This window comes from Portunus trituberculatus, chromosome 24 (assembly GCF_017591435.1).
Source record: "Portunus trituberculatus isolate SZX2019 chromosome 24, ASM1759143v1, whole genome shotgun sequence".
Lineage (NCBI taxonomy): Eukaryota > Metazoa > Arthropoda > Malacostraca > Decapoda > Portunidae > Portunus > Portunus trituberculatus.
This window is the reverse complement of record NC_059278.1, coordinates 13,934,526-13,962,083: the sequence shown is the minus strand read 5'-3', so window position 1 is coordinate 13,962,083 and position 27,558 is coordinate 13,934,526. Positions and strand designations below refer to the sequence as shown.

The 27,558-nt window shown below is 39.7% G+C and overlaps 2 protein-coding genes across 2 annotated transcripts in view; both read right to left on the bottom strand.

Moving 5' to 3' along the window:
* Window positions 1–862: 862 nt before the first annotated feature.
* LOC123508001 (dipeptidyl peptidase 1-like) lies at window positions 863–8,354 on the bottom strand. Its single transcript, XM_045261349.1, has 8 exons — window positions 8,260–8,354; window positions 7,375–7,629; window positions 7,034–7,186; window positions 6,722–6,855; window positions 6,249–6,525; window positions 1,728–1,850; window positions 1,324–1,545; window positions 863–1,111 (listed from the first exon to the last, which is right to left on the bottom strand). Exons 1-8 carry the CDS (start codon window positions 8,260–8,262, stop codon window positions 929–931), a joined length of 1,350 nt encoding a protein of 449 aa, XP_045117284.1. The 5' UTR covers window positions 8,263–8,354; the 3' UTR covers window positions 863–928.
* Window positions 8,355–10,077: 1,723 nt separating this feature from the next.
* Window positions 10,078–27,558, bottom strand: part of LOC123508182 — a 54,838-nt gene continuing 37,357 nt past the window's right edge. The window contains exons 8-14 of the mRNA XM_045261715.1: window positions 18,949–19,007; window positions 18,545–18,693; window positions 18,067–18,193; window positions 16,409–17,470; window positions 16,119–16,301; window positions 15,818–15,955; window positions 10,078–14,445 (exon numbers count right to left, since the gene is read on the bottom strand). Coding sequence (XP_045117650.1) covers window positions 14,173–14,445; window positions 15,818–15,955; window positions 16,119–16,301; window positions 16,409–17,470; window positions 18,067–18,193; window positions 18,545–18,693; window positions 18,949–19,007 — 1,991 coding nt within the window. The 3' untranslated portion in view covers window positions 10,078–14,172. The remainder of the gene's footprint in view (window positions 14,446–15,817; window positions 15,956–16,118; window positions 16,302–16,408; window positions 17,471–18,066; window positions 18,194–18,544; window positions 18,694–18,948; window positions 19,008–27,558) is intronic.

Genomic DNA, 27,558 nt, shown 5'->3' with positions numbered 1-27,558 from the left:
CAAAGGATCTGAAAAATGGAGTTTGCCTCCTCACTATGGTCGATGGTCTTCAGCTTCATGTCTGGAGCTTTTTTGGGAAATGGAAGTCTTCACTAGAAAAAGAATGCAAAATGTTTGGTGAACATTGCTGCACACTTAGGTAAGGCTCTGCACATTAAATAAGTGTAAATGAAGTACAGTCATTCAAATATACAAAACGTTTGATGAATTGTGTTAGAGCGTGGAAAGACCTGAGGCAATCATGTTGGGTCTGGTTGGTGGCAGTGCTGTGATTAAGAGTAAAAACCGCAAACGCAAAGCCTCGCGTAGCAAGCCATGCTATCATTTTGTAATGTTTAGCAGTAAATTGCCTGTTGGTCGATAATAATCGTGTCATTCTGGGATATTGTAAAACCCCAAGACATATGAAAATGACTGAGTAACTCACAATTTTACCATTGAACATCCTGCATCATTGTGTTTCGCCAAGAATAGATTGTCCATTGTTGCTTAGCCACATTCACATTTCATCCTATGGCTGAACAAGGCCTCAAAAAACATATGTATAAGAACATCAGCTACTTAGAATAATATGTACTTTTATCTCCATAGAAATTTGTGTTACACTCTGTATATTCCCCCATAATTTGCAGAAGTTGTTTCAAAGCCTCCCATAAAAAGTGGAAACCTGTGAATCCAAGAAACCACCCCTACAAAGTTCAAAAATACCTATGTTACACATACATTCATACTACATACAAACATACATAGTACATATATATAAGCATTCTATTGAGCTAAATTTACAATTCTGTGATTTGTTTTAGCCAATCTCCATGAATTTATCCTGATCTCAGGATGTTAGTTGGGTATTAAGACATGCTTTCTAGGTAAATGTCTTTAATAGTTTTTGTGGTTTAATTAGTTCATTTTTGGCATCTTAAGAATTTCATGGGATGATTGTAACCTGCACAGCCATTGATTCAAGAGAACATTCGTCATTGCCTCGCCTTATTCTGAAGAAGCCGTCTTCACCCCACTGTTCACCCCATGAATTCTTAACAATCCAGTACTTTTCCCCTGTGTCTTTGTCTGCGCCGTAGCCCACCACTAACACCACGTGGTTGGTTATCTGAAAGGAAAATAACAGATGAGGAAAAATATGGCTGTTAGGCAGTGCATCAACACTCATTAGATAAGAACAGCTTGTTAAATCTCAAGACTTCCCACAACAACCCCTAAATATGAAAAGCTTTTGTGTAGATAATGCCATAAAACTATGAAAGTATAAATGTAGACCAAATACTTTCTCAATGGGCAGTGTACTATGCATCATGAACTCACCTCAAATGGGTTGAACTCATTCCTAAGGCCAGTGTAGTGGTAGATGCCTCCATCGTAGTTGTAGAAGTCATCATACACCATGAATGAAACAGATATTGGGCCTGTCTCTACCAGTGCCTCCAGCATCACTTCCTCATTGCATGCCCCGTAGTAGCCTCCCACATGTTTGTATTCACTGACGTAGGTGCGTGGGCAGAACATATTGGTGTTGCAAGAATCTTCCTAAAAGTGCAAGCCATTGAGTATCCTCAGAAGTCCACAATTTTGTGTGTAGTTATAATAAACTATGAACGGAAGAATAAACTGAGAAAGCAGTAAATAGGAACAGATGTAATGAAGAACCTTTGTAAAATAATGAATACCTTAGTCCCATTAGGAAGATGATGGCCTCAAGACAAACTTACTTTTCCAGTGTAAGGGTTACACTCTTCGGCCACAACTCCTTGGTCCTGAGCATAGCGTCCTGCAATTAGGTAATCAAAGCCGCCTAGGCAGCCTTGGGCGAGCACTGAGCACGACACAACATCCTTGAAGGAACAGGGAAATACAGAGTTGCATTATTGTTTTTTTTAATTATTGTGAAATCAAGATTGTTTAAGCTTTTCTGGTATGAGGACATACAAATTGATAGACTATTTTAAAAGAAAAAAGAAAGATAAATTGGAGACAATAGCCAATACTGTAAAACACCTCTGCACCATATGGAAGAGGCAGTAGACAGCTGCTGAAACAATAATCTATTGCCAGTGGGATCTAATGCCACTAGTTCTGATGTAGACTAGTTCAGAGAGTGCTGTAAACTTAACATTAAAGCTAGTTATGAACTTGCTGACCGTCTCCCTTTGTGTCTCACAACTCAAGGGGGCAGTCACAACCTGCCCTCAAAAGACAACTCTCCTCCTCCACACAAAACTACATACACTTAATATACACACACCCTTCACTTAAAATAAAAAATGGCTATTCCAACACTAACCTCGGAGTCCCCTTTCTGGGAAGGGGACCATAAATGTCCCAAGGTCAGACTGACCATAAATGTCTTGACACTCCCCTCAACTTTTTTTCATGAACTTGTGCAATGTTTCGCAGTCTTAGATCTAATTTTCAATTTGTAGAACACCACCTCTCCTCTGCTAGACCTCTTCTTCTTTTCCTCACCAAAACACAGCTATCTGAGGCAACTGACTGTAGCCCCTTTTCTATTCCCTCATACTTTCTGTCCTCATTTTTGTTCCAAAACTGAATGTTGTGTCTGTGCGCAACGACGTAACTTGCTCTCGTGTCCAAGCTCTCGAATCTTCAGTTTTCCACCATCTGGCTTCAACTCAAAAAGTAACTTTCTAACTAAATGTATCTGTGTTGTCTGTCTCTCGCCTAATTCCTCTGACGATAAGAAATTCTTTGACTAACTTTCAAAGTCGAGCACATTCTGTCTCTGTCACTTTGCAGAGATCTCCATCCGTGGAGATTTCAGTGTTCACCACCAGCTTTGGCTTTCCTCTCCCTTCATTGACCATCCTGGTGAACAAGCTTTCAACTTTGCTATTCTTCATGACTTAGAGCAACTGGTGCAACACCTTACTCGTATTCCTGACCATCTCGGAGACATGCCCAACATTATTGACATTTTCCTTACGCATAATTGTTCTGCTTATGCTTTTACCCCATCTTCTCCATTGGGCTCCTCCAATCACAATCTCATCTCTGTATCTTCTCCTATTTCTCCAGTTCCTCCTCAGGATCCCCCAAAATGCAGGTGCCTCTGCCATTTTGCCTCTGCCAGTTGGGGGGACCTGAGGAGGTATTATGCTGATTTTCCCTGGAATGATTACTGTTTCCGTGTCAGAGACCCATCTCTGTGCTGAGCGTATAACAGAGATATTAGTGTTTGACATGGAGCCCTACATTCCTCATTTTCTCAATCTAAACCTTCCAAACCTTGGTTTAACACAGCCTGTTCTCACACTATACATGATAGAGAGATTGCCCACAAAAGGTATTTGAGTCTTCCATCACCTGAATCTCATGCACTTCATATTATTTCTGCCCAGAATCATGCTTAGGCCAAGGGCGAAAGAAAATGAGTTGGAGAAAAAAAAAGGCCCACTGAGATGCCGGACCCTGTAGAAGTTATAGAAATACACTCGCAAGGAGACTCTGAGGGTGGTGTAGGAGTCTTCTTTTTTTTTTCTTCTCTTTTAATTCTAAATTTTGCATGAAGAATATATGTGAAGATAGATGCATGTAGTTTTGTGTTAAGGAAGAGATTTGTCTTTAGAGGACAGGCTGTGACTGTCCCTTTGTGTTGTGAGACCGAGGGAAATGTTCAGTGAGGTCACGGCTGGCTTTAATGATAAGTTCACAGCACCCTCTGAACCAGTGCTATTAGACCTCACTGGGAATAATTATCGTTTCAGCAGGTGTCTACTGCCTCCTCATGGAAGTCTGTTCTTCAACCAGCCAAACACTCCTTCATTAATAGAAAATGTCAAAATCTTTCAAAATTCAACTCCCCTTGAGACTTCTGGTATCTTTGAAAACTCATCCCCATTAACTTTACTTTTTCATCTTTCCCTCCTTTATTTCATCCTGATGGCACTGCTGTCATCACATGTCTCTAAAGCTTAACTCTTCTCTCAAACCTTTGCTAATAAATCCACCTTGGATGATTCTGGGCTTATCTCTCCCTCTCCTCCCTCTGATTATTTCATACCATCAATTAAGGTTCTTTACAATAATGTTTTCCATGCCCCTAGAATGGTCCCTCCTCTTCTCAAAAACTGTGCTTCCGTGCTTGCACCTTACCTGGTCAAGTTCTTTTAACTATGTTTGTTGACTTCTACCTTTCCTTCTTGCTGGAAGTTTGCCTACATTCAGCTTGTTCCTAAAAAGGGTGACCATTCTAATCCCTCAAACTACCACACTATAGCTTTAATTTCTTACTTGTGTAAAGTTTTTAATCTTTCCTGAATAGGAAGATTCTTAAACATATCACTTCACAATCTTCTGTCTGATCGTCAATATGGATTCTGTCAAGGTCGCTCTACTGGTGATCTGGCTTTCCTTATTGAGTCTTGGTCATCCTTTTTTTAGAGAATTTGATTAAACTTTTGTTGTTGGCATATCAAAATTTTTTTATAGAGTCTGGCACAAAGCTTTTACCTCAAAACTACCCTCCTATGGGTTCTAACCCCTCTGCAACTCTATCTCAAGTTTCCTTTCTGACCATTCTATTGCTGCTGTGGTAGACAGCCACTGTTCTTCTGCTAAACCTATTAACAATCATGTTCCTCAGGGCTCTGTCCTGTCATCCAGTCTCTTCTTATTACTTATTCATCAATGATCATCTAAACCAACTTCTTGCCCTATAGACTCCTATGGTGATGATACCACCCTACATTTTTCCACGTCTTCAGACGGGGCAGAGAAAACTTAGTAGGGTTCAATGCCTCAAAAAACTCGTTCCTCCATCTGTCAATTTGACACAACCTTCCAGACCAGACAATTATCCCCTCTTCTTCAATGACACTCAACTGTCCCCCTCTTCAACACTGAATATCCTTGTTCTATCCTGTACTCATAATCTAAATTGGAAACTTCACATCTCATTTCTTGTTAAAACAGGTTCTATGAAGTTAGGCATTCTGAGGCATCTCCACCAGTTTTTCTCACTCCTTTAACCGCTAACTCCGTACAAGGTTCTTATCTGCCCATGTACTCTTTTTATGTATGGGGAGGAATTCCACTTGTACAGTTTTATTAGAAAGGGTGGAATCAAAAGGTTTTCATCTTATCAATTCCTCTCCTCTGAGTGGCTGTTTTTTCTCACTGCTGGAATGTTGCATCTCTCGCTATCTTCTACTGCTATTTTTATGTTAACTGCTTCTGATCTTGCTAACTGCATGCCTCCCCTCCTCCTGCAGCTTTCTTCTTCCTCTCAATCATATTCTGTCCAACTCTTTAATACAAGAGTTAACCAGTACTCAATCATTCGTACCTTTCTTTGGTAAACTCTGGAATTCCTTATCTACTGCATTTCCAACTTCTTATAACTTGACTTCATTTAAGAAGGATCTAGGTTTCAAGACATTTATCCCTGTCCTTTGGCTAACTCTCTTGGACCTGCCAACTATGTGTTTTTTTTTTTTTTTTTTTTTTTTATGCTGCCCTTGGACAGTTTTCCCCTCTTACATAAAAAAAAAAAAGAAAACACTATTTTCAAAGACTGTACGTGAAGTTAAGGGTTTTGTTATGATTCCAGCGACAGATCAACAAGATTTGTACATTATCAACAGGACAAACACTTGTGAGAACCCAACAGATCATCTCTGCATCCTTTGCAAATAGAATATCCGAAACAGGTTGATTTCTAGGAAACCATATTTTCAGCAGGAAACCAATCACAAAGGCAGCTATGAGCAACATCTTTAATAAGCCAAACGTTTCGACACTTTTCTCATGTCATCTTCAGTGGTCTAGAAAATGATAAAACAAATATAAGTATAAAAGAACAAAGTTAAAATACTAAGAAAAATACAAAGGTAAACATTTACACAATATTAAGTGGGTATGCTGAGAGAGTATTGTTGAGGGATGGCTTTAGTTCTTATATATTTCCCAAGTAAAGCCATCCCTCAACAATACTCTCTCAGCATACCCACTTAATATTGTGTAAATGTTTACCTTTGTATTTGTATTTTTCTTAGTATTTTAATTTTGTTCTTTTATACTTATATTTGTTTTATCGTTTTCTAGACCACTGAAGATGACATGAGAAAAGTGTCGAAACGTTTAGCTTATTAAAGATGTTGCTCATAGCTGCCTTTGCAAATAGTCTTGGTAAAAGCAAAGCATTTTTTAATATGGTTCAACATGTAAGGATGTCACTAGTTTTTCAAAGGAGCAGACTGGTACACACACTTTACCTGAGGGGAAAAAACATCCTGCCGCTGATTCTGTGTTGCAATCCTCACTTGGGACTCTAGGTTGGCCATGGAAGCGAATGCATAGCAGGATCCACAGGAACCTTGGTTACGCACAGGGGAGACATAGTTGATCCCAGACACATTGCGCCAATCAAAGCTGTCTGGCAGAAGGGCAACCCGAGCCTTCTGCTCGGATGTGGCAGGGGCAGGGACAGGCAGGGATTGCACATCAGGCCACACTCTTCCTCCACGTTGTTGCACTTCCCCTACTGTGAATCTGAGATGTAGTGCAAAGGAGAATGTTCAGGGAAATGCCAGCCAGTACAGTCACATGAATTATTTTATATGGTGACTCTCTCTCTCTCTCTCTCTCTCTCTCTCTCTCTCTCTCTCTCTCTCTCTCTCTCTCTCTCTCTCTCTCTCTCTCTCTCTCTCTCTCTCTCTCTCTCTCTCTCTCTCTCTCTCTCTCTTACTTTTCCAACTCGGGATACACTTTAGCCCGCCATGATCCCTGCACCTGGTTGATTTTCTGCACAAGAGCAGGGTCATTCCTATAAAGCTGCACCAAGTCCATGTGGGTCAATTGTTTTGTTGTGCGGGGAGGCACCTAAATAGAAAAGTGAAACATAGATTTTTCCTCAGACAATCAATTTTACTGTTAAAAATACAAGGTGCTAAAGAGAAGACTATGGAGGGGTATTGTTGATAGTCATGTAAGCCAGCTTATATTTATTAATTCTGTGAGCATATACACATTTATATTTCATAACATAGTTTCTACTTACTTCAGTTGTCTTTGTGGCATTGAAGCAAGACCAGTTTCTCACGGTCTTGTCACGGGACCAGCCATTGAAGGTGTGGCCACAGTAAGAGGTGACAGAATTCTCTCCTGTCTCATAATATGAGAAGGCAAAGTATGACCTTTGGTTGATATTGATCTGAAAGGAGAGCATAACAATAGTAATAACTATTTTTGTTAAAACTAACTAATCAACTTATTTAATATCATTTGAGTATAGTTTACATATTAACAGAAATTGAGAAAACCTATATACTTTTCTTGCCTGATGGATTCTGTATTAAAGCTAAAAAGCCGTTTAAAAGAACAATATCTTGGTATCACAACCTCAAAGCCTTGGTTGTATATCATGGTCCAGGTGCCTGCATTGCCCAGCTCATCAGTAGCAATATCAGGGAAGGCAAGTGTGAAGTTCTTGACATGTGCTATGGCACCAAGTGTGTCACAGTTAATCTTGTTGCTTCCCAAACGCTCTGTCTCCACAAAAGTCCAAGTACCGCGGACATCCTCGTAGAGACAGTTAGCAGGAGTGTCACCTGCTACAAACTGGATGATACTGACTAAGAGTAAAGTGCCAAAGATCTGGAAAGAAAAGAATTGTTATTGCATAACTTGGTAGATTCTGGTTGGAACCTTAAAGGAAATGTGGTCAGTTTATGCTATATTCATGCCAATGTTATGTGCACAATATATCTGAAGAGGGTGAGTGAAATTATTATGTTCCTTGCTGTTCGCTGCTATTGTACACACTACAAAGGTGTGCCTTCTTGCAACATAATGCAAAGAAAAGACAGGATCCATCAGCTGATTTGAATGGTGGAAGCGGTGTAGTACAATGCAGGTGATTGGCACTACCTCATCAGCCATCCTCACTCAGTAATTGATTAATGCTCCTGTCTCTATGTACTGAAGAAAGAAATGTTGGGACCAGTTTCTACACTGGGTATTCAGCAAGTGGATGCTGAGAATGTATACATTAGAAAAAAAAATGGCTGATAGATGGGCAAAAATTAAACTTCATAAGACCTGTTAGACATTCCGTTGATTCTTGAATTGAGTTATTGTGTAATTTTGGTATTTGCAGTGATGTGAGGTCATTAGTGTATGCCAATGTTATGTGCACAATATGTCGTAGGTTAGAATATTAAGTGTGGTGATGACTACATTTTTTATCAAGAATGTCAAATTAGCTTCTCTGTCTTTTCCCCTTACCATGCTGGCTGCTGGTTGGTAGTGATGTGTTTTTATGGTGCATGAATGTCTTGTAGACTACTTATGTATGTTGTTTGCCATGGACTGATAAATTCAAGGTGTGCTGATAAGCATGAGATGCAGATAACATTGTTTTATGAATTTGTATATGGTCATGTTTTGTAGCCAGAATAACAATTGTATTCACCTACTGCCTTGGTATTATCTGCTTGTTCCACAAAGGCAACTGAAAAGAATTGAGAGAGGGAAGTGGTAGTCCATTCTTTGTACAAGTATTACTGCAATTTCATGGTGGTGTTTTATCTTGGCTATGCTCCTTAATTTCCCTTGAGAATGACCTTGGCCTATTTGTAGGCATCGCTAATGGGAAAAGAAACATCTGTAGGCACAACCTGTTTATTTCCCACTTACCTCAAGTAGAAGGAAATAAATGAAGCTTGGCAGTTGTTTATGTAGGAGGGGAACCAACCATGGTAAACAAAAGGTTCAATAAAAAAAGGCCCACTGAGATGTTGGTCCCCCAAACAGCATACAAAGTTTGTCAAAACTAGTGAATAAAAGTCTTGAAACCTCCCTCTTGGAAGAGTTTAAGTTATGGGAAGATGGAAAAACAGAAGAAGGCAGGGAGTTACGGAGTTTACCAGAGGAAGGGATGAATGAATAGGAATACTAGATAACTCTTGCATTAGATTGGTAGACAGAATAGGGCTGATCGAGAGAAAGAATAAGGTTTTTGTGCAGTGAGGCCACAGGAAGAGGGGAGGCATGCAGTTAGAAAAATCAGAAGAGCAGATGGCATGAAAATAGGAGTGGAGGATGGCAAGATATAACATTGTGGCACTGAGAAAGAGGCTGAAGACAGTTAGAGGAGAGGAATTGGGAAGATGAGAAGCTATTGATATCATCCTGTCTAGAAATCATGAGTGGAAGTCCCAGTACATGTAAAGAACACTCCATACATTGGCAGATAAGGCACTTGTAAAGAGTTAGTAGTTGCAGGGAAGAGAAGAACTGGCAGAGACAACTCTGAATGCCTAACTCCATAGTTACAAGCTGTTTTTAGCTAGAGAAGATATGTGAAGCTGAAAGTTTAGACTGTAAGTAAAGGAAAGATTGAGGATATTCATTGTAGAAGAGGGTGACAGATGAGGGTCATTGAAGAAGATGAGATAGTTGCTTGGAAGGTTATTGTTCAGTTGATTGATAGAGGAATATAGTTTTTAAGACATTTAACAATAGTATTAAGTTTGCTTTGTCCAATCAGAAATTATTGAGATATTAAAAGTCAGGCATTCTACTGCTTTCCTGTGTGATCTGTTTACTTTCTGTTAAAAAATACAATTCTTTTTAGTATTTTAAGAGAGAAAGTTTGGTATACAGGCAGTACTTATATGTTAGGAACATTTATGATGACTGGTTTGAAAAGGACATGGTTATCAAGCTTACTTTCCCACAGCTATCTATGTAATCAGGTATATACACATTGCTTCACAAAGTGTTTTCATAGAGAATGTCGGGTAAATTTAATTCTGGTTCTTATATTACATCAACCTCTTTACTGTGACTTATCATTAAAAAATGGAACTACTTTACCTTTAGATAAAACTGAATTAATTTTCAAGACAAATTTCTTGGTCATGTTAACAAACTGCATATTTACACAGATATTCATATACCTACAAAAAATGCTTCTTTAGCAGAGGTAGTTTCCCTCGGTTGCCATTTGGAAAGTCATCTGGCAACCATGATAGTTTGTGTACCTGACTGTATCCATCACACCAATGAGACCATGAAAAAAAAGGATAGTGAAAGAAAGTCCAGGTTTAAATTCATATAATTCAGTGGCCCAACTATATACATTGTATATTTTCTCATGTTAATGAAATGTTAACATTTGGTGTATAAAAGCTTACATAAACATGAACAGCTGCCATAACCCAAGAACTGCACAAAAAACATTCACATATGTAGAATTAATATATCCAATTAAGCATATATAAATGGAATAGTTTAAAATTCTTCACTTAAACAGGAAGAGGCAAGGCACATTTCTGATGGCATAAAAATCGTAAAACAGTGTTGTCCCCTTTTCTGTAAACAATTATCTATTAAACAAGAAAAATTTGAAAACTTAATCCAGAAATGTTCCAACACGATTATAACATTGATTGTCACTGCCTGTATAAATATATATCACCATAATAAATAGATACTCTTAAAAACTAAAGCTGCAATTGCCATTAAAATCTAACTAAATGATACTCAGGGTTTACAATAAATGAAAATTTTTTTTTTTTTTTAAACCAACCAATGAGTCTCCCATACCTGCAGGATGCACTCATTACCAGTCAAAGGAAGGACATGTATGGAGCCAAGCTGAGTCATCTTCCATGCTTCCATGGTTGCTTTGTGAATTCCAAAGAGATTTTTACATAGTATAATGCTTAAGTTTTTGTAGTACAATTTTTCCACATCAATTTGAATAACTGAAATATTTTGAAGGAAAAATGAGGAGTTAGTTCTTTGTTTATTCAGTTGTTCATCTGGTAATTGCAGCTCTAATTTAAATGAAGAAAATTATATAGTAGGCTTTCCAACTCCCTCTCTTGATCCACAGACCCAGAGTATCTACATACCACAATCATCATACCCATCTCTCTCTCTCTCTCTCTCTCTCTCTCTCTCTCTCTCTCTCTCTCTCTCTCTCTCTCTCTCTCTCTCTCTCTAAATTTGGAATATACATGCATCACTTCACAGTGCCTCATTAGTTACATGGTTTACTTTCAGATCCTCCCATAAAGCTGCTATTACATCAACAGTAGTGTTCTCATGAGTTGCTTCCACTAAACCACCATCTCTCAACTTCTTTACATTACCTTAAATTTTTTTTGTTTAGCAGAATTACATGCTATAAACTGGGCTTTTGTTGATAAAACTCACTATTGACAATGAGAACACATTACATCAAATACTTACTATGAGTTAAGGAAGACACTTTAACCTGCAAGAATAATAATACAGTAGATGTATTTGGCTTCTTAAGCTAGAAAAGCCAGTTACATATTTATTCCATTTTGTGAAGCAGCTGTTATGTCTCTAATGTGACAATGAAATGATGATGGTTTCTGCAGTAAATACAGAACTCGTTTATAAAAAGAAAGTGTTAAAGTAGTGTAAGGGCTGTAAAAACTTGTGCAAACACCATCATGTATCAAAATGCTATGAAAACAATTTAATGAAAAGTTGCAAGTCTGTGCAGGATATGATACATGCAATGCTACGACCTGATTTAAGGTGAACCTAGCAATGATTGAAAGTGAACCTAGCAATGATGTTAAGTGAACCTAGCAATAAATTGGTGTATTAAAATGCAGTTACGACAAAAGATCCTTTGGATTGCAATGTTGCTGTATGCTATAAATGCTTCTCAGGAGGGTAAGGAGAAAAAAAAAAAACCCTGGCCAAGAACAAGTGATGAGAAAGTATGAAAATAAGAGGAAAGTACAAGTATAAAATAATTTTATTCTTGTATATTGTGAAAAGTTTAAACATGAAACAATAAATAAAAACTGTAAATACTCTATAGCATGGGCTGCAAAGGATATTCCATTTTGTTAAGTTTTTATAATATACTCTGCTGTATTATCTGACCACCTGTTATGTATAAAACAAGTGGGAGTAATGCAGCAAGAAACAAGCCTTTTCCTGGCCATGCCACACACTGAATAAGGCATCTGTCACACACAACACAATATTTGAGGCTAAAAAAGCTTAACCACTAAAATTATCATAAAGAAAATGGTATGTTGAGAAAAGTTCATCCATTATACATCTATGCTCAAAAATCAAATTTTCTAAATAGGTGATTACATGTATATATGTATAGTTCATGTATTGATCTTTACTTCCAGAGTGGTCTCCCATCCCTACCTTAACTTGAGCAGTGTTTCTTTGATAACACCTAAAGTCTACCAAAGAACATTATAAAATAGCATTCAATATCTTCTTCAACTATATCAATGACTAAGCAAGTACCTATCACCAGAGTGGCATCAAGTTTCCTTGAGCCAGGAACCCTCAATCTGCTCAATATTGCCTCCATCAAACATTGTCACCATAACCATGTACACACACACACACACACACACACACACACACACACACACACACACACACACACACACACACACACACACACACACACAGTCTATAACCAAACGAATGTATGTCTATGCATACACATACATACAACATGAACATTAAAGCTGAGTTTGTAGCACTCACATTGGAGACAGCAGTTAAGTCAAAATGTGACACATTAACAGCTGATTCATTAAACATTTGGGCTATTGGTCTACCCGAATCCCATAAAGACAATTCATCAAACACTCTCGAGTCGAAAACATTCGGAGGAGAGTGCCATAACCTGAAGATATTATTGAAATTTCGGGTAAGAAAGCATTGGGAGCCAGACACACTCTGAAAGCATTGGCTAATCCCATTTGAAAAGTTTTATTTTCAGATTCACAGTAGAAAAGTACTACTGTACAAACATATTCAATAATAACTAGCAGTTTTTCATCCCTAATTCAAAGATCAGCATGGAAGTGAGAGTGGATGCATGTTGTTGTTATTGTTATTGTCATTTACAAACAGTAGGAATGTGTTACCAAAAAGCGGCCTAATGCATACGAGCCACATCAACATCTTAGTTTTCATTCTAATGTAATTAATTTTTCACTGAAATAAAGAGACGCACACTAACACAGTTTCCTATATTCTGTTGTGTGTCATGAAGACACACAGAAAACTGTCACTGCTGTAAAAACTCCGTTGTATTATATATATTATTTAAATTCTAAAACTCCATTGTTGTATAATAATTTCTATTTTGAAACGTTACATTTTCAATTTCTTTTTATTCGTCTTTGTAATGAATAGAAATTAAAAACGAGTAAATACGTTGCTAAGTAACTTTGTTTATACATCTACTGTGATTCAGACTATCACTAATTCACCGTTCACTTTTAGATGTATTTTTTCACTGGAACCATATTTCTATAAGGGAAATCTCACTTCATTGTAGGAAATTGGCCTTTATATCTGATAAAAATACAAGCTAAATAATGACATGGGTTGAGAAAATACCCAGTTGCATTGGTAGGCACACAGCTGGCTACAGCAAGCCTCATCAGTAGCCAATCCAAGCACACTTTATTTTTACTTGTCTCTGATTAGCTGCTGAAGACACATTTTATTCAAAGAAAGGAGCAGGGCCACAGTGCCTTCCTATTGGCCCGGAATTTCCCAGTTCACTGCACATCTCTGGTTTAGCTACGTTGCCAAACCCACCAGCTTTTTATAATTCTAATTTTTATTTTTATCTTTTTTATTTACATTGTCAAGAACTGTAAATACTCGGTATCAGCATAACATTGCACAGCAACCTATCATCTTCATTAATCTCGCCTTTCATCAGTAACCCATAAACTGATGTACTTCATGATATAAGTGTGTAATTGCATTTGATGCGCAGACTATTTTTAAAATCAGCGATGTATATTTTCCTGCCACGTCTTGAAATAATGTTTGGCAACTCAGGGTGAGTGAGTCCACATTCCTTATCATCTTACAAGTAAGTGCTGGTGTCTTACTGTTACAATAGATTAAACTTTTACTTTGTTATGCTATATAAAAATAATGTAGCCTACTGAACAAATTAAAATGGATGATCATAATTTAATGTAGCCTACAACAAGATTGGCAACTCCTCCCAAACTGTTAGGTGGCATGTATGTTTAATAAATCAGCATGCCTGATGTTTGGGTTACGGTTCCAAGGCTTACCTCCCAAATGTTTAATGTATTTGCCGTAAGGCCCTATCAAAGGAAAACGTCACACATGAAAGCATGCTTACTTTCCCTCAGGAATAAATATTTCAACTGCATCTTCTCCCTTCTTTGCTTCAGCCTCTGCTTTCTTGGCCTTCATTGCTTCCTTCATTGCCTTGCGTCTCTCCTCTATCATTTTCCTTCTTGCTTCATCCCTGGTTTTGCCTTCCTCAGTCTTCTCCACTCCAGCCCTTGTGGACCTGGCTGGCCTGGAGGGGCGAGGTGCTGGCTTCCTTCTTGCCTTCCCAGTGCTAACCATCACTTCAGCTCCGTCAATGGTGTCTGTATCCACCCTCTGGAAAATATTAATGCATCAGTTTCAAAAGTGTAGACTGCTGTCTGTCAAAAGAATCTTGATACCATTACAGATGGTGGATATTATAAGTGGAATAAGAAGACTACCTGAATAAATAAGAACTAGATCCCTACTTGGTGAAGCAGCTTTTCTATCCTCATTTTTAGCTAAAGTGATATGTCAAGTCAAGGGATTCTCCCTAAATTTTGGCTCAAAAAATTGCCCTGCATCTAATAAAGTAAGTTGAGACCTCATGTAGGCTACTCTCCCTGAGGCTCAGTAACCTAGCTCTTACCATCAGTATTCCTACCTACCCTAACTATATGCAACCATTATTTTATCACTGGTATTATTATTATTACCAGTGTTATTACTTAGAAAAATAAATCATTGTAGAAATTGAAAGCAATCTAACCTGTGAGGCTGTGACGCATGTTTATAAATATCAGCTGATCAGAACCTTGACTCACACTCATAACAAAAGACATCAAGACCCTCACTGTTATGGCAGCAGGAAGAAAAAGATCGAACTAAACAATCTCCTATAAACTACAGGTTGTAAATTATTCCAACAAGCAGAGCAATAGAGCAGCAGCAAGGACTTTTGGGCCACCACCTATGGGAAAAATATTGTGTGGCGACTGCAAGAAGACCAACTGAAGAGCGCAAAGCTATAGAGCAATGTTTTCTGCTGAAGATAGGACGTCTTTGCACTGTTTCCTGTTTTAGAGTTTTTTAAATTTCATTTGCTAAGGACGTCTTTGCATTGTTTCCTGTTTTAAAGTTTTTTAATTTCATTTGCTATGTTTTACAATTACAATACTAAAGAGATATTTTGCTTTTACTTATTGCTTGTCTGCACGGCCAACTTGCTTTTGCAACTATGTTTTCAGCTTGTGTAATGTGCTGCAAGACTGATTTCAACAGTATATGGTTAAATACACTGAACAATTTTTTTCCTGAATCTGACCTCAAATGAGGGTGTATCTTGTATGCTGTCAAATATGATACGTAAGAGACTACATCCCGGTTTTTGGCTAGGTATTTTGTACTCTACTCAAGACTTAATAAATTTGGACACCAGATGCTGTATCACAACTTGAATTACTCCAATTTGCCTACATATTCCCTTAGTATTGGCCCTCATTCACTAGTGATATCACCTTCACTCGTGCACATCTCAGACATCGTGGGAAATTTGCAGATGGAAATGTGTATGTATAACATGAAACTGTGGATGGGGTAAGGGCAGGGACACTTTAAGAGATATCATAACACAGCCTGCTTTTCATTACGGACAACAAAATAATAAAGACTGTAATTACAAACTAAACACAAGACAGTTACAAACCAAACATGCAGGCAAACACACCTCCTGCCAGTTGTTGGACCGCAGTGTCTCTATTTCCTTCAGAGACTGCCTGATGTCCTCTACTTGGATGGATACCATATCCCAGAAACCAGCAAGATCTTCACAAGTAGTGGGGAACTCCTCATCAGCAGAGGTATTCTGGGGAATAATGCTCATTAATAGAGTAATGTAATTAATGTGTTGAAAGATGGGAATTATAAGTATCAGAATCTTCACATTTTGAATTCCTCTGCAGTAATTTTTCAACATTTTATGCTCCATAATTGAATGTATGTGAATAATAATTAGGTAATTTACTTACAATGTTTTTGTGACACAGGCCCTGAAATTGTTGAATCTTTTGGGAGACCAAGAGCTTTGCTTTGCCGACAGCTGCCAGTACTTTGCCCTTAACCTCCTCACTCATTTCACTTCCACTTGCTTCCAGGTAGGATTCTATTTGAGCAACTTTTTGTTCAATTTCACGAATAACTTCATCTACTATCTGTAATGTACAAAACCTTGTGAAATTAATGAGCTTACATCCAGAGTAATTTAGTTCAGTGCATGATAGTTTTCATTACAGTAACCTTGTCTTAATTTGAAACTCACCTTTAAGAAATAATGACCATCTTTTTGTTCCACAGCCTCCTCGGACACGATACCATTCACTTTCACCGACTCGGGAACACCGTTCACTTTACTAGTCCGGTTAGTAGAATCCTCTATTACTTTATCCTCACTCACTTTGTGCTCAACACTACCATTAACACTAGGTTCTTTATCTACAGTCACTTCTATCTCCTCAATATTTCCATTACCATTGACAATCTTTTGAACTACCATTGGTTTGCTGTTGCTTCGTTGTACGTCGTTACTGATAGGCAGCTCAGGCTTGGGAGTCACTGGAGGTTTGGAGGGCTTCCTCTCACATGTGTCTGTTAGAGTGATAGGAATGACCCGGCCAGGCCTCTTGGGAGATTCCACTTGACTGGGAGAGAGAGGCTGGGGAGAAAGACAAATTTTGGGTGTGCCTGTGTTACGTTTCACTTGTAACTGCGTCCGAAATTCTGGCCTGAGATGCCTGAACACACTGGGGAAGCCTTCTGGGGCCTGGGCATCTGGGTCATAGTGGCTGTCACTGTGTGGGGCAATTAAGGGACTTCGGTGTCCTGCTGCCTCTCTGTCTTTCTGTTCTTTCTCCAGTTCCAGAAGTGACCGGCGACTGCGGAAGCCACTCCCAAGAGCACCGGGTCCATACAGCCTCTCAATCCTTGACTGAATGAAGGACTTGTCAGGTGTGTCTCCATTAGCATGTGTGGTACAAGTATAGGTGCTTGTAGTTTCAGAACCATTACTCCTCACAGTCCTCTCTTCATATGAGTATTGGTAACTGGAGGACTTGATAGAACTTTTGTCAGTCATGGTGATTTCTACCATGCGCCCTGGGCTGGCGATGGGGGTATCAAGGCCGTTCATGGTGCCCTGTGAGGTGGACTTTGTGAGGTAGCCTCTGTCAACACTTATACTGCGACCCTGTGATGGTCGCCGCCCAAGCCTTTTAGAAATGTTCTGCCGACCACGTTCTCCAGGTGGATGAGGGAACTCTTCCTTAAATCTGGCAAGTTCCTCCTTCAGTTCTTTTATCTTGGCAGCTGTAGCTTGAGGTGAGACCTTTAAAAGTGAAATTATGTTATTGTAGTACTTGCTATCATAACAGTCCAGTATCACAAAAAAAAAAAAAAAAAAATTAAATATATTTTTTTTTTATTTAAGTAAAAAAAACTATACAATCTGTTTGGGCCCCAATCACAGACTTGGCTCAATCACTATCAATGCCTGGTGCTGAGATACTAGTTAATTTTGGCTAATTTACTGTGTAAATTTCTTACTGAGTAAATCAATATAATTTTCATGTTTCTACAAATCCCAGTTTTGCAGTTACAAATTTACCTGATAAATCACAATAAAATGGCATGCCCTTGAAAACAAAACATCCATAATGTAGTAACTGCTGCTCCCTTAGAAAGTGCCAGACTGACATGTTTGTACCACCTTTGAACCTTCTCTCACATTATACACAAGTTACTTATCCGTTCCCTCCCATACAGATAAAAACAGATGAAAACGATCTTCCCTTGAACTACAACTACAGTTAGCTTTCCTCTAATGCTACAGTTAAAGGTTAAAACAGCCAGACGAGGACTCTAAGATCTGTTGCTGTTTGATATCCAGGTGCATTACAAAACAGATTTTACAACATCCCTCACCTTTGTTCTGTAGTCAAAGCCCTTCCATTCAGGGCGCATAGGACTTGAATCCCTGCTTCTGCTGAAGGCTAAACGTGCTGGACTGGCGTCCCGGGAACGAAATCCTTCCCTTAAGGTGGAGTCATATCTGTGTGAATGATTTAAAAGTGATCAGGTGTATGACAAAGATTCAGGACATTTGATGTGGACTATGGTACATCTTTAAGCTCCATGAAGATAGTACTTAGCAACTGGTCTGGCATTAGGTGTATTTTATTCTTACTTTCCACTACTGCTCATTATGAATTCATACTGATTCTACCGAGACACTTTATAATGTTTTTTATGATAAGCAATTGTCATACAACTTTTGACCCTCCGGTACATAAAAAAGCAGGAACCCACCAGCAGGATCCCATCATCATGATACCAAACACCTAGAGCCAAGTAACAGAATGTAATTTATAAATATCTATTATCTTAGGACATGACTGCCCACCTATTCAGCCTATTGTAGCCATTAACAGCACAGGAGATGCCCAGGTATGATGGGGTCTTGAAGGAGTCCCTTGGAGGTGGACCTGGGTCAGTGAAGGGCTGGGGGCGAAGGATTGGTCTGGTCGGGGTCACCACGTCACTATCCCCTACCTGACCACAAAATAGATACAGAACACATGACTTTTGGTAGAAAATAAATGAATAAATAAATAATGATGGTAATAATAAAAGTATATAAACAAATAAAAAAACAAAAAAACAAATAAAAAGGCAATGACACAAGCAAGAACTAGTTATTTTACAAGCAAGAATAGGTATGTACTTTATTGATCAAAGAGACAAGATGAGCATAATATATAACACTCAATACAACAATGAGGCAATTGCAGGAAAACAACTGCTTACCTCAGAAAGCTTGTGTTCAAGACTAACACTGCGAAGGCTGTGCTCAGAACCGTCCAAAACTGGAACAAAATTGTAGTTGGTTAAAAGGAAATTTCACATTTCACACATACTAGTAAGTTAGTAGTAACACTGGGACTGTCTCCTTCCACAATGTATACCTCATGCCAAACAGCCTCAACCAGTGTGACAAGATAGGTTCAAACTCCCGCCAACTATTCCTGTGACCTTTGACCTCAGCAGAGTCCAACATGCTGATGAAGAACACGAAGAACCTCACCACGTGACAACCAATACGGTGTTCACTTCCCCACAGGAACCATGCCACACGACAACCAGTCTCTTAACCAAAGGCTCACATGTTGCATGAGCAGTTCTCAAGTAACATTTCTAAGTGCATATTCTAAGGTGGGTATTCATGCACCTCAAGATAACACTTAACATTTACGTCTCCAGGATGTTCGAAATACCTTAACCACACCACCGTTACCACCAGTACTGCACACTATCGCCACACTAACACTTATTCAATACCAACATCACACAACCGCGGTTACTCTCTCAGTACCAACGCCACCACCACAACTCAACCTCTTACCTCACCACAACTCAACACAAGGCAACCGTCAACCAACACCGCAGCATTTCCGCCGAATGCAAACACACCAGCGCCGATTAAGTACAAAAGTGACAACGATGCGATGCTTTTGAAGGATTGGATGTGGCGATGGCGTGTAATGGTGTGTTGTTGTCTGTGTGATGAGGGAGTTGTAGAGGCCAATAAGGCGTGGCAGAGTCAAGGAATGTGCGTGGAGGGGATGTGGGCTGAACGTGGAAGCAAAACTGGAGGCGTGGTTAAGCGGACAAGATGGGATATGCCAGGAACGTGTCTGAGTGAAGGTCGCGGCCGCTGACTGAAACACTGACACTTCTATCGCGCTCTTCCGCATCACTCTTATCTCTTCCGCCGACCTTTTATCTAAATTTCCTTTTCTGAAACCTTTCCCGACCAACACAGCACGACAATTCCCAGAACCCACAAGAACCAAGGCAATGGTATCTGTGACGTCAGATTTGATCACAGGCACAAGAACAAAGAAAAGAAAAAAAAAAAATACTAGAGAAAGCAACGACGCAGAAGAAAATGCAGGATACGAACGATGACAAATAGGGAACTGACAAAAAAAATCAGTGGTATAGTGACAGAAAGAAGGCAAAAAGGTGAATTAATAGATGAATGGGAATGAAGTGAGGTGAAGCGAAGAGAAAGGAGCGCGGAGTGAGGAGCAATGTACGTGAAAAGGAGGAAGGAAAGAGAAAGTTGAGTGAAAGGGAGGAGGAGAAAGGTATGGCATTAATTAAACAAGGACACAAAAGAAAAAGAGAACACGGAAAATACATGGAGAATAGAAAACTAATAAGGAACGAAAAAAAAAAAAAATGGTGAAAAAAAAAAAAAGAGACTGAAGCAAAGGTGAGGAAAAGGACAAGAGAGGAGAGGGAAAGGCCAGGGAAGGGGAAGGGTGAGAAGGAGACAGTACGAAGAAATGGTAAGGAAGGTGAGCCTAATGGAAGGGAATGTGGAATGGAGTGAGAGGCTAAGGAGGAACAGAGCAAGGAAGACCAGGTGAGGGAGGGATGGGAGGCAGGCCACACCTCACCTGTCACCACCAGTAAGTCTCTCTCTCTCTCTCTCTCAAATTTTCATCTTCAATATCGTCCAGACTATATGAATATAAAAAGATGATTAATAATAATAATAAACAATAGTAGAAGTAGTAGTAGAGTAGTACAATGATGAATATCTTAGTAATTACCATAATAACTGAAGGCAAATTAGTAAACTATAAAGTAAAACTATTCTAAACACATTACAACAACAACAACTACTACTACTACTACTACTACCACCACCAAGATAACACACCACATATCACAAATTACGATGATCGGCACGGAAATAAACTGTACTACGTTACTTTCACGATATCACTCACAGGACGCTGAAGATAAGCCACGGTAAGGAAAGGAACTAAGCCGGAGATCAAGAGTGGCTTAAAGCTCTTGACTAACTCGGAGATTGAGTGTGACTTAGGATTTTTGGTTAACCCCTTCAGTACTAGCATGCCGCGTTTTCATATTCATTCTGGTAACTATTTGGTGATTTTATACAGCTTCAGAAACTTGTGTGGGGATTAAAATAGTGACGACTCTGGCCATTAATCTTTTGACCTCCACAGACCTTCCTAATGTAAATAAAATCGTCTAACCATACCCCCAAAAAATCGTGGTAAAACGTATCTCAGTATTGAAGAGGTTAACTGGTTTAGAACTCTAGACTAACCAAAAGACTGAGTGTAGCTTAGAACTCTTGAAGAACAAATGCTGGGTTGGTGGAAGGTATCAGGATGCTCTAATCGTATATTTTGTCTTTTAAAGGCCTAAACTTTTTTACTTCTTTAAGGTTTGAAGACACTCTTAATTTAAAATAATCGTTCTGGCTTCTTTACTTTAGTGGCTGGCAACTTAGTGGGCCTTTTTTTCTCTCTCTCTCTCTCTCTTTAGTTTTTCGCTCCTTTTGTTGCCCTTGGCCAGAATCCTCTTAAAAAAAAAAAAAAAAAAAAAAATAGCATGCCCGTGTGTGTGTGTGTGTGTGTGTGTGTGTGTCTAAAATATCTAGGGCATCGAGCAACGTCTTTACTGTGTGTGTGTGTGTGTGTGTAATTCAGGGCATCGAGCAGCGTCCGGCGTGGCCATGACAACCGCCACGGCAGGACACACGCGAGTAGGTCACATCACCACACCTTAGCCCACCCGTCCCCTCCTCCCACACACGACGGGACCATATTCTCAACTACTTCCCCACACCGACTACTCTGAAAAGTCGATAGCTGCAGTTACAGGAATTTTACATATTATTGTGACATAAACCTTTTCAGTAGAGAGAGAGAGAGAGAGAGAGAGAGAGAGAGAGAGAGAGAGAGAGAGAGAGAGAGAGAGAGAGAGAGTGAGTGAGTGAGTGAGTGAGAGTGAGTGAGTGAGTGAGTGAGTGAGTGAGTGAGTGAGTGTGTGTGTGTGTGTGTGTGTGTGTGTGTGTGTGTGTGTGTGTGTGTGTGTGTGTGTGTGTGTGTCGCGTTTCAAAATACGGGCTACGGACAGACAGGTGTGACAGGACGGACCACCTGTTTCACCTACACTTCGTTAAGACCTGCCAACCACTAAGTAACCGCCTGACTGGTTGAGTGACTGCCATATTAACTATGTAATTAATCTACTGACATGAATATCTTAATTGCCTGCTGGACTGACTTTGATTTATCGGACTCAGGTAAAGACTGACTGAAACACACACACACACACCAGGAAGGGAAAAAAATAGTGAGATTCCAGGGAAAACCTACGAAAAGTGAAACACAAACAAACAAACAAACACACACACACACACACACAAGGAAGGGAAAAATAGTGAGATTCCAGGGAAAACCTACGAAAAGTGACACACACACACACACACACACACCAAAAAGAAAATCTAGGAAAAGTTCACCAGCGATAACTTTCACACTGGATATCCTGATGTTCTCTGACACCCAAATGTCTCTCGTCACTGCTACTCGTTGAAACAATAACACACACCTCCCCTCTACAGATAACAAGAACCATTACCACCAGGCCAGTACTAAAAACGCTCTGCTCTCACCACAACTCTTTTCGAACGCCACAGAGATAATAAGATGGGTCATGAGTGCTTTTTTGTTAATAAACTGCGTTCTAGAATTTTTTGTTAATGTGTAATTCCTAATTCGTTTAGAGAATCATAGAAACTTCTTTAAAAATCCGTGTCACTTCAAAGTTCAACTATAGCTTTTTGAAACATAGGATGTTGATGCAGAAGTGTTTCAATACATACAAGCCTTAACATGCACCAATAGACACATATGCCAGTGGAAAACAAAACAACAAAGGAAATACGAGATAACACAGGCGTGATGTTAAAATATCCATCGCATTGCCACACACCACTTCAGCGATTTAAGACTGACTGAATTAAGAGAAATACAATTCTTAAATACACTGGAATTCATACGAAATAAGACATACAAACGAGATAGCAGATACTCAAAGCAACACATTACCAGACATATTTCAATTGCCAAACAACACTCCAGTTAACAGACATACAATTAGGACAACCACTGGAATTTACTGAAGACATGCCACTAAATTAAAAAGAATACATACCTCTCAATTGCTTAACAAATTATGAAACATCTGAATCGAGTCACTGACGTATGTACTGAATCACTGAACCGCCAAACATTTATCAAAGAACTACCTCAGTTACAAAATATAAATGAATAAATAAAAGAAAAGAAAAGAATTAAAGAAAACATTAATGAATTACCACTTGAATCACCAAACAAGAAATTAAACACCACTGAATAACCGATTATCAAAAGAACCACGGTATTAATTTACAAAGAATGATCAAAGACGCCACTCGAAACACAAGCACAAACACAACCACCGCCAACAACAACAACAACAACCAATACACAACACTAATCTGGTCGCTAGATTAATATCCACGGCATGATATCCACAACACCCACACTAAGGGAGCGACACACTTCATTACCACATTGAAAGAAGGACATGGGCGGCGGACGGCGGTGTTAATGGTGATGGTGTTGGTGGTGCCGGTAAGGGTGGTGACATACAAAATCCCAACCCGGAACGATGAATGGGAAGCCACGCCACCTCAAGCAGCGGTGTGTGGGGTGCTAGGTGCTGGGAGGGGAAAGGGGACCCAGTAAACAATAGAAGCGCCATGAGATGCAGGAATCGTTTGTGTGCCGGGGGTGTGACAGAACGAGCAGTAGGGAGGCAGGGAGGGAAGGCTGGAAGGCCACACGCGGACTATAAATGATAAATACGTCAATTCATAGTACTAAAGATAGGATAGTTATCGAAGGAGCACTGGTGTAGGTAAAGCGGTGGTGTGACAGAACGAGTAGAGAGGCAGGAAGGGAACGCTGGAAGGCCACACGAACACTGTAAAAGATAAATGCATCAACTCCTAGTATTAAAAATTATAAAGACACGATATACATCAAAGAAGCACTGGCGGAGGTTAAGGCGGTGATGTGGCAGAACGAGAGATTGGTAGAAGAGGTAACGCACTGATGACAGACGCGTGAACCGGTGGTACTAAATTAAACATAGCAATGACGAAGGTAAGGTTGCGCTCAAACACTGTAAATGAGAAATGTCGTGAGCAAGCGTGAAGTTGTAGTGCAGAAGACCATAAACAGACACGGTCGTTAATGACGGTAGGGGAAGTATTGGTACACGCCATAACTATAGTGACGAGGCAAGGCCATGCGCGACCACTGTAAAGGACAGATGGTGGTAAACAAGCGTGAACTGACTATACTGAAGATTGAAACAAGACACGGTACTTACCAACGGGGAAAGTACACACATTGCAAAACTACAGACGAAGGATGCCAGTCGAGTAAGGGATAAGCACATGCTGAAAACTGTCTACACTATTTCCAGCAACTTTCCATCCACTATCTCGTCAATTACTCTTCCTCCATCTCAATCACAGAACTTCTTTCTTTAAAACTAAGACAGATCACCTCAATCACTGAAATTCCTCTATGCTCAAACTTCAAACTTAAGATAGAAACAAAGATCAGGAACAAGAACGGCGGTTATGGACAGAGCAACCAAGACAATAAAATAAAAAGCAGATACCACCGACACCTCATTCTGAATCGCCAGCTACTTATCAACAAGCTGTAATGGAAGGCACTGGAGTATATTCAAGGGTGTTTACACGATTCTAAACACTTTAACAAGTACTCAGAATCATCGGTGGGCCTTAAGAATCAGGTCAACCATCCCTGTAGCATTTGAAAACAGTCCAAACGAGAATTTAAAAACAATCCAAACGATTATTTAAAAGACCAAACGAACAATAAAAAAAAAGTTCAAACCAGCAACAAAAATACCAACCGAGCATTTAAACAGTTCAAACGAGCACTAAAAAGGCCGAAAATCATTTAAAAACAGTCCAAGCGAGCAGTAAAAAGACCAAACGAGCATACAGTATAACACCAAACGAGAGGCCCAAGCTTCGGAAAACGTGACAAGACGAGCGAGGGATTACTTAAGATTGTTGGGAAGCAAGGGATTACTTAGCTTGTTGGGATGTGTGTCAGGAGAGAAGTGGGTTACCAGGAAACACCAAAGCAAGAGGAGTTCACGGTGGTTGAGAGGGATAAGTACGATAGTAATGAAGAAAATAACATAACCATAAACAGCAATGATGACAGGAAACGTGCCAAAAGAGACGGAGCGAAGGCAAGATACAACTGCGCAGAAAGGACAAATTGCACCAAATGACAACTCCCCAAAGCGCAGAAAAACTGAAACAGCAACGCACAAAATAACGCAATGCAAGGAAACACACACACACACACACACACACACACACACACACACACACACACACACACACACACACACACACAAAGACCATAAAGGGACAAAATAAACACATAAGGACTAAAAATGAGAGAAAGGGAAGAGATTACTGTAGAATAATGCAAGAAAGCGTTAGCACATTAACCCACACACACTAAAGAGAGAGAGAGAGAGAGAGAGAGAGAGAGAGAGAGAGAGAGAGAGAGAGAGAGAGAGAGAGAGAGAGAGAGAGAGAGAGAGAGAGAGACGAAATTAACACGCGATAAAGACCAACACTAAAAAAAAAAAAAAAAAAAAAAAATAAATAAATAAATAAATAAATAAAATAAAACAGGAACCACCGTAGCAGAAGAGCCCAGGGACACATCCAGGGGCGCAGGAGGCAAGGTAGAACAGACGGTGATGAGGAACTAGTCTTGAGGAAACGAGAAATGTATTATGGAGCAACAGAGAAGGCGCAACAAGGACTACGAAGGCGATGGAGTTGTTCAATAGTTAATTACAGGCTAGGAAAGAGTAACGAACGGCGGTGGGGAGCAGGAGGCGGAAGGAGGCAAGAAGAGAGTTATGGTGCAATACTGAAGGCGCAACAAGGAATATGAAACCTGTGGAGTTGTTCTATGATTAAATAGTAAGAGAAGAGGACTGGGAAGGATACCGAGGTGCTTGAAGGATGTGCATTAGGGTGATAAGATGTTAGATAATAGTGAAACGACAGTGATGAGATTGAATACTGTATAAACAAGTGAAGAGAAATAAATAGTAAGAGAAGAGGACTGGGAAGGATACCGAGGTGCTTGAAGGATGTGCATTAGGGTGATAAGATGTTAGATAATAGTGAAACGACAGTGATGAGATTGAGTACTGTATAAACAAGGGAAGAGAAATGAATAGTAAGAGATAAGGAATGGGAAGGATAGCGAGGTGCTTGAAGGATGTGGATTAGGGTGATAAGATGTTAGATAATAGTGAAACGTACTGAGGAGATTAAGTACTTTATGGTAACCAAGAAAGAAGTAAATAGTAAGAGAAGAGGACTGATAAGGGCACTGAGGTGGTAGAGGGATGAAAAGGTTTGACTATAGTGAAACTTACTGATGAGATTAAGTACTTTATGATAACCAAGGAAAGAGAATTATATAGTAAGCGGCCTGGAAGGATACTGAGGTGGTAAAAGGATGAAAAGGTTTGACTATAGTGAAACTTACTGATGAGATTAAGTACTTTATGATAACCAAGGAAAGAGAATTCCGCAGTAAGAGAAGAGGACTGGGAAAGATACGAGGTGCTACGAGGATGCAAATGATGGTGATACGACGTTCGATAATAGGGAAACGAGTACTGTATAAGCAAGGGAAGAGAATTAAATAGTAAGAGAAGAGGGCTGGGAAGGATACCGAAGTGCTAAGAGGATGCAGATTAGGGATAAGATTTTGGAAAGCAGGGGGAACGTACTGAAAAGACTGGGTAGTGTATGATAAGCAAAGAGAGAGAGAATACTAACATGAATGCAAACTGGAGATGGTAAGACGTTGGGGAACCTATAATGAGGAAGATGGGGGGGAATATGTTTACTAGTAAGGTCAAGAACTGTATACGAAAAGGTAGAAATGGTATAAGATTGCTAATACGAATGCAAACTAGGGTGAAAAGACGCTGGGAGTGCGGGAGGTCATTTTTTTTCACATTTATCACGCCGAAACAGAATGCGGCGTCTACGAGAAGTACGGAAAAGAGCGCTACCTCTCCCGCTGAGCAACTACCGTCACCAGAATCCAACTCACAGCGACGGGAGAGGTATGGGGCTACTTTTACGAGACAATAGGTGGCGAGAGGGGGCGGGGGAGGGGTGGGTGTGAAGGGTGGGAGGGGGGGACGGAGGAAGTATAATAAAAGGGTGCAGGGGTGTAAAGACTGAGGGGGAGGAGTGTTAGCAGGGGTGTAGAGGGGTGTGTGGTGTTACTGCATGAGTATATTGATTTTTGAGCAGCAGCAGCAGAAGCACATTGTCATTTGGTCTGCTTGAGTTGCTTCTCTCTCTCTCTCTCTCCAAACAAAACTTTTTATTCGGTTTTGTTACTGCAATTCATATCTAAATTCGTTTCTTCTAATATAAAT

Coding starts and splice junctions, on each gene's coding strand:
- LOC123508001 (XM_045261349.1), bottom strand. Junction 6,526..6,721: donor GTGTATCCCGAGTTGGAAAA/GTAAGAGAGAGA, acceptor ACTACATCTCAG/ATTCACAGTAGGGGAAGTGC. Junction 1,851..6,248: donor AGGATGTTTTTTCCCCTCAG/GTAAAGTGTGTG, acceptor TGTTCCTTCAAG/GATGTTGTGTCGTGCTCAGT.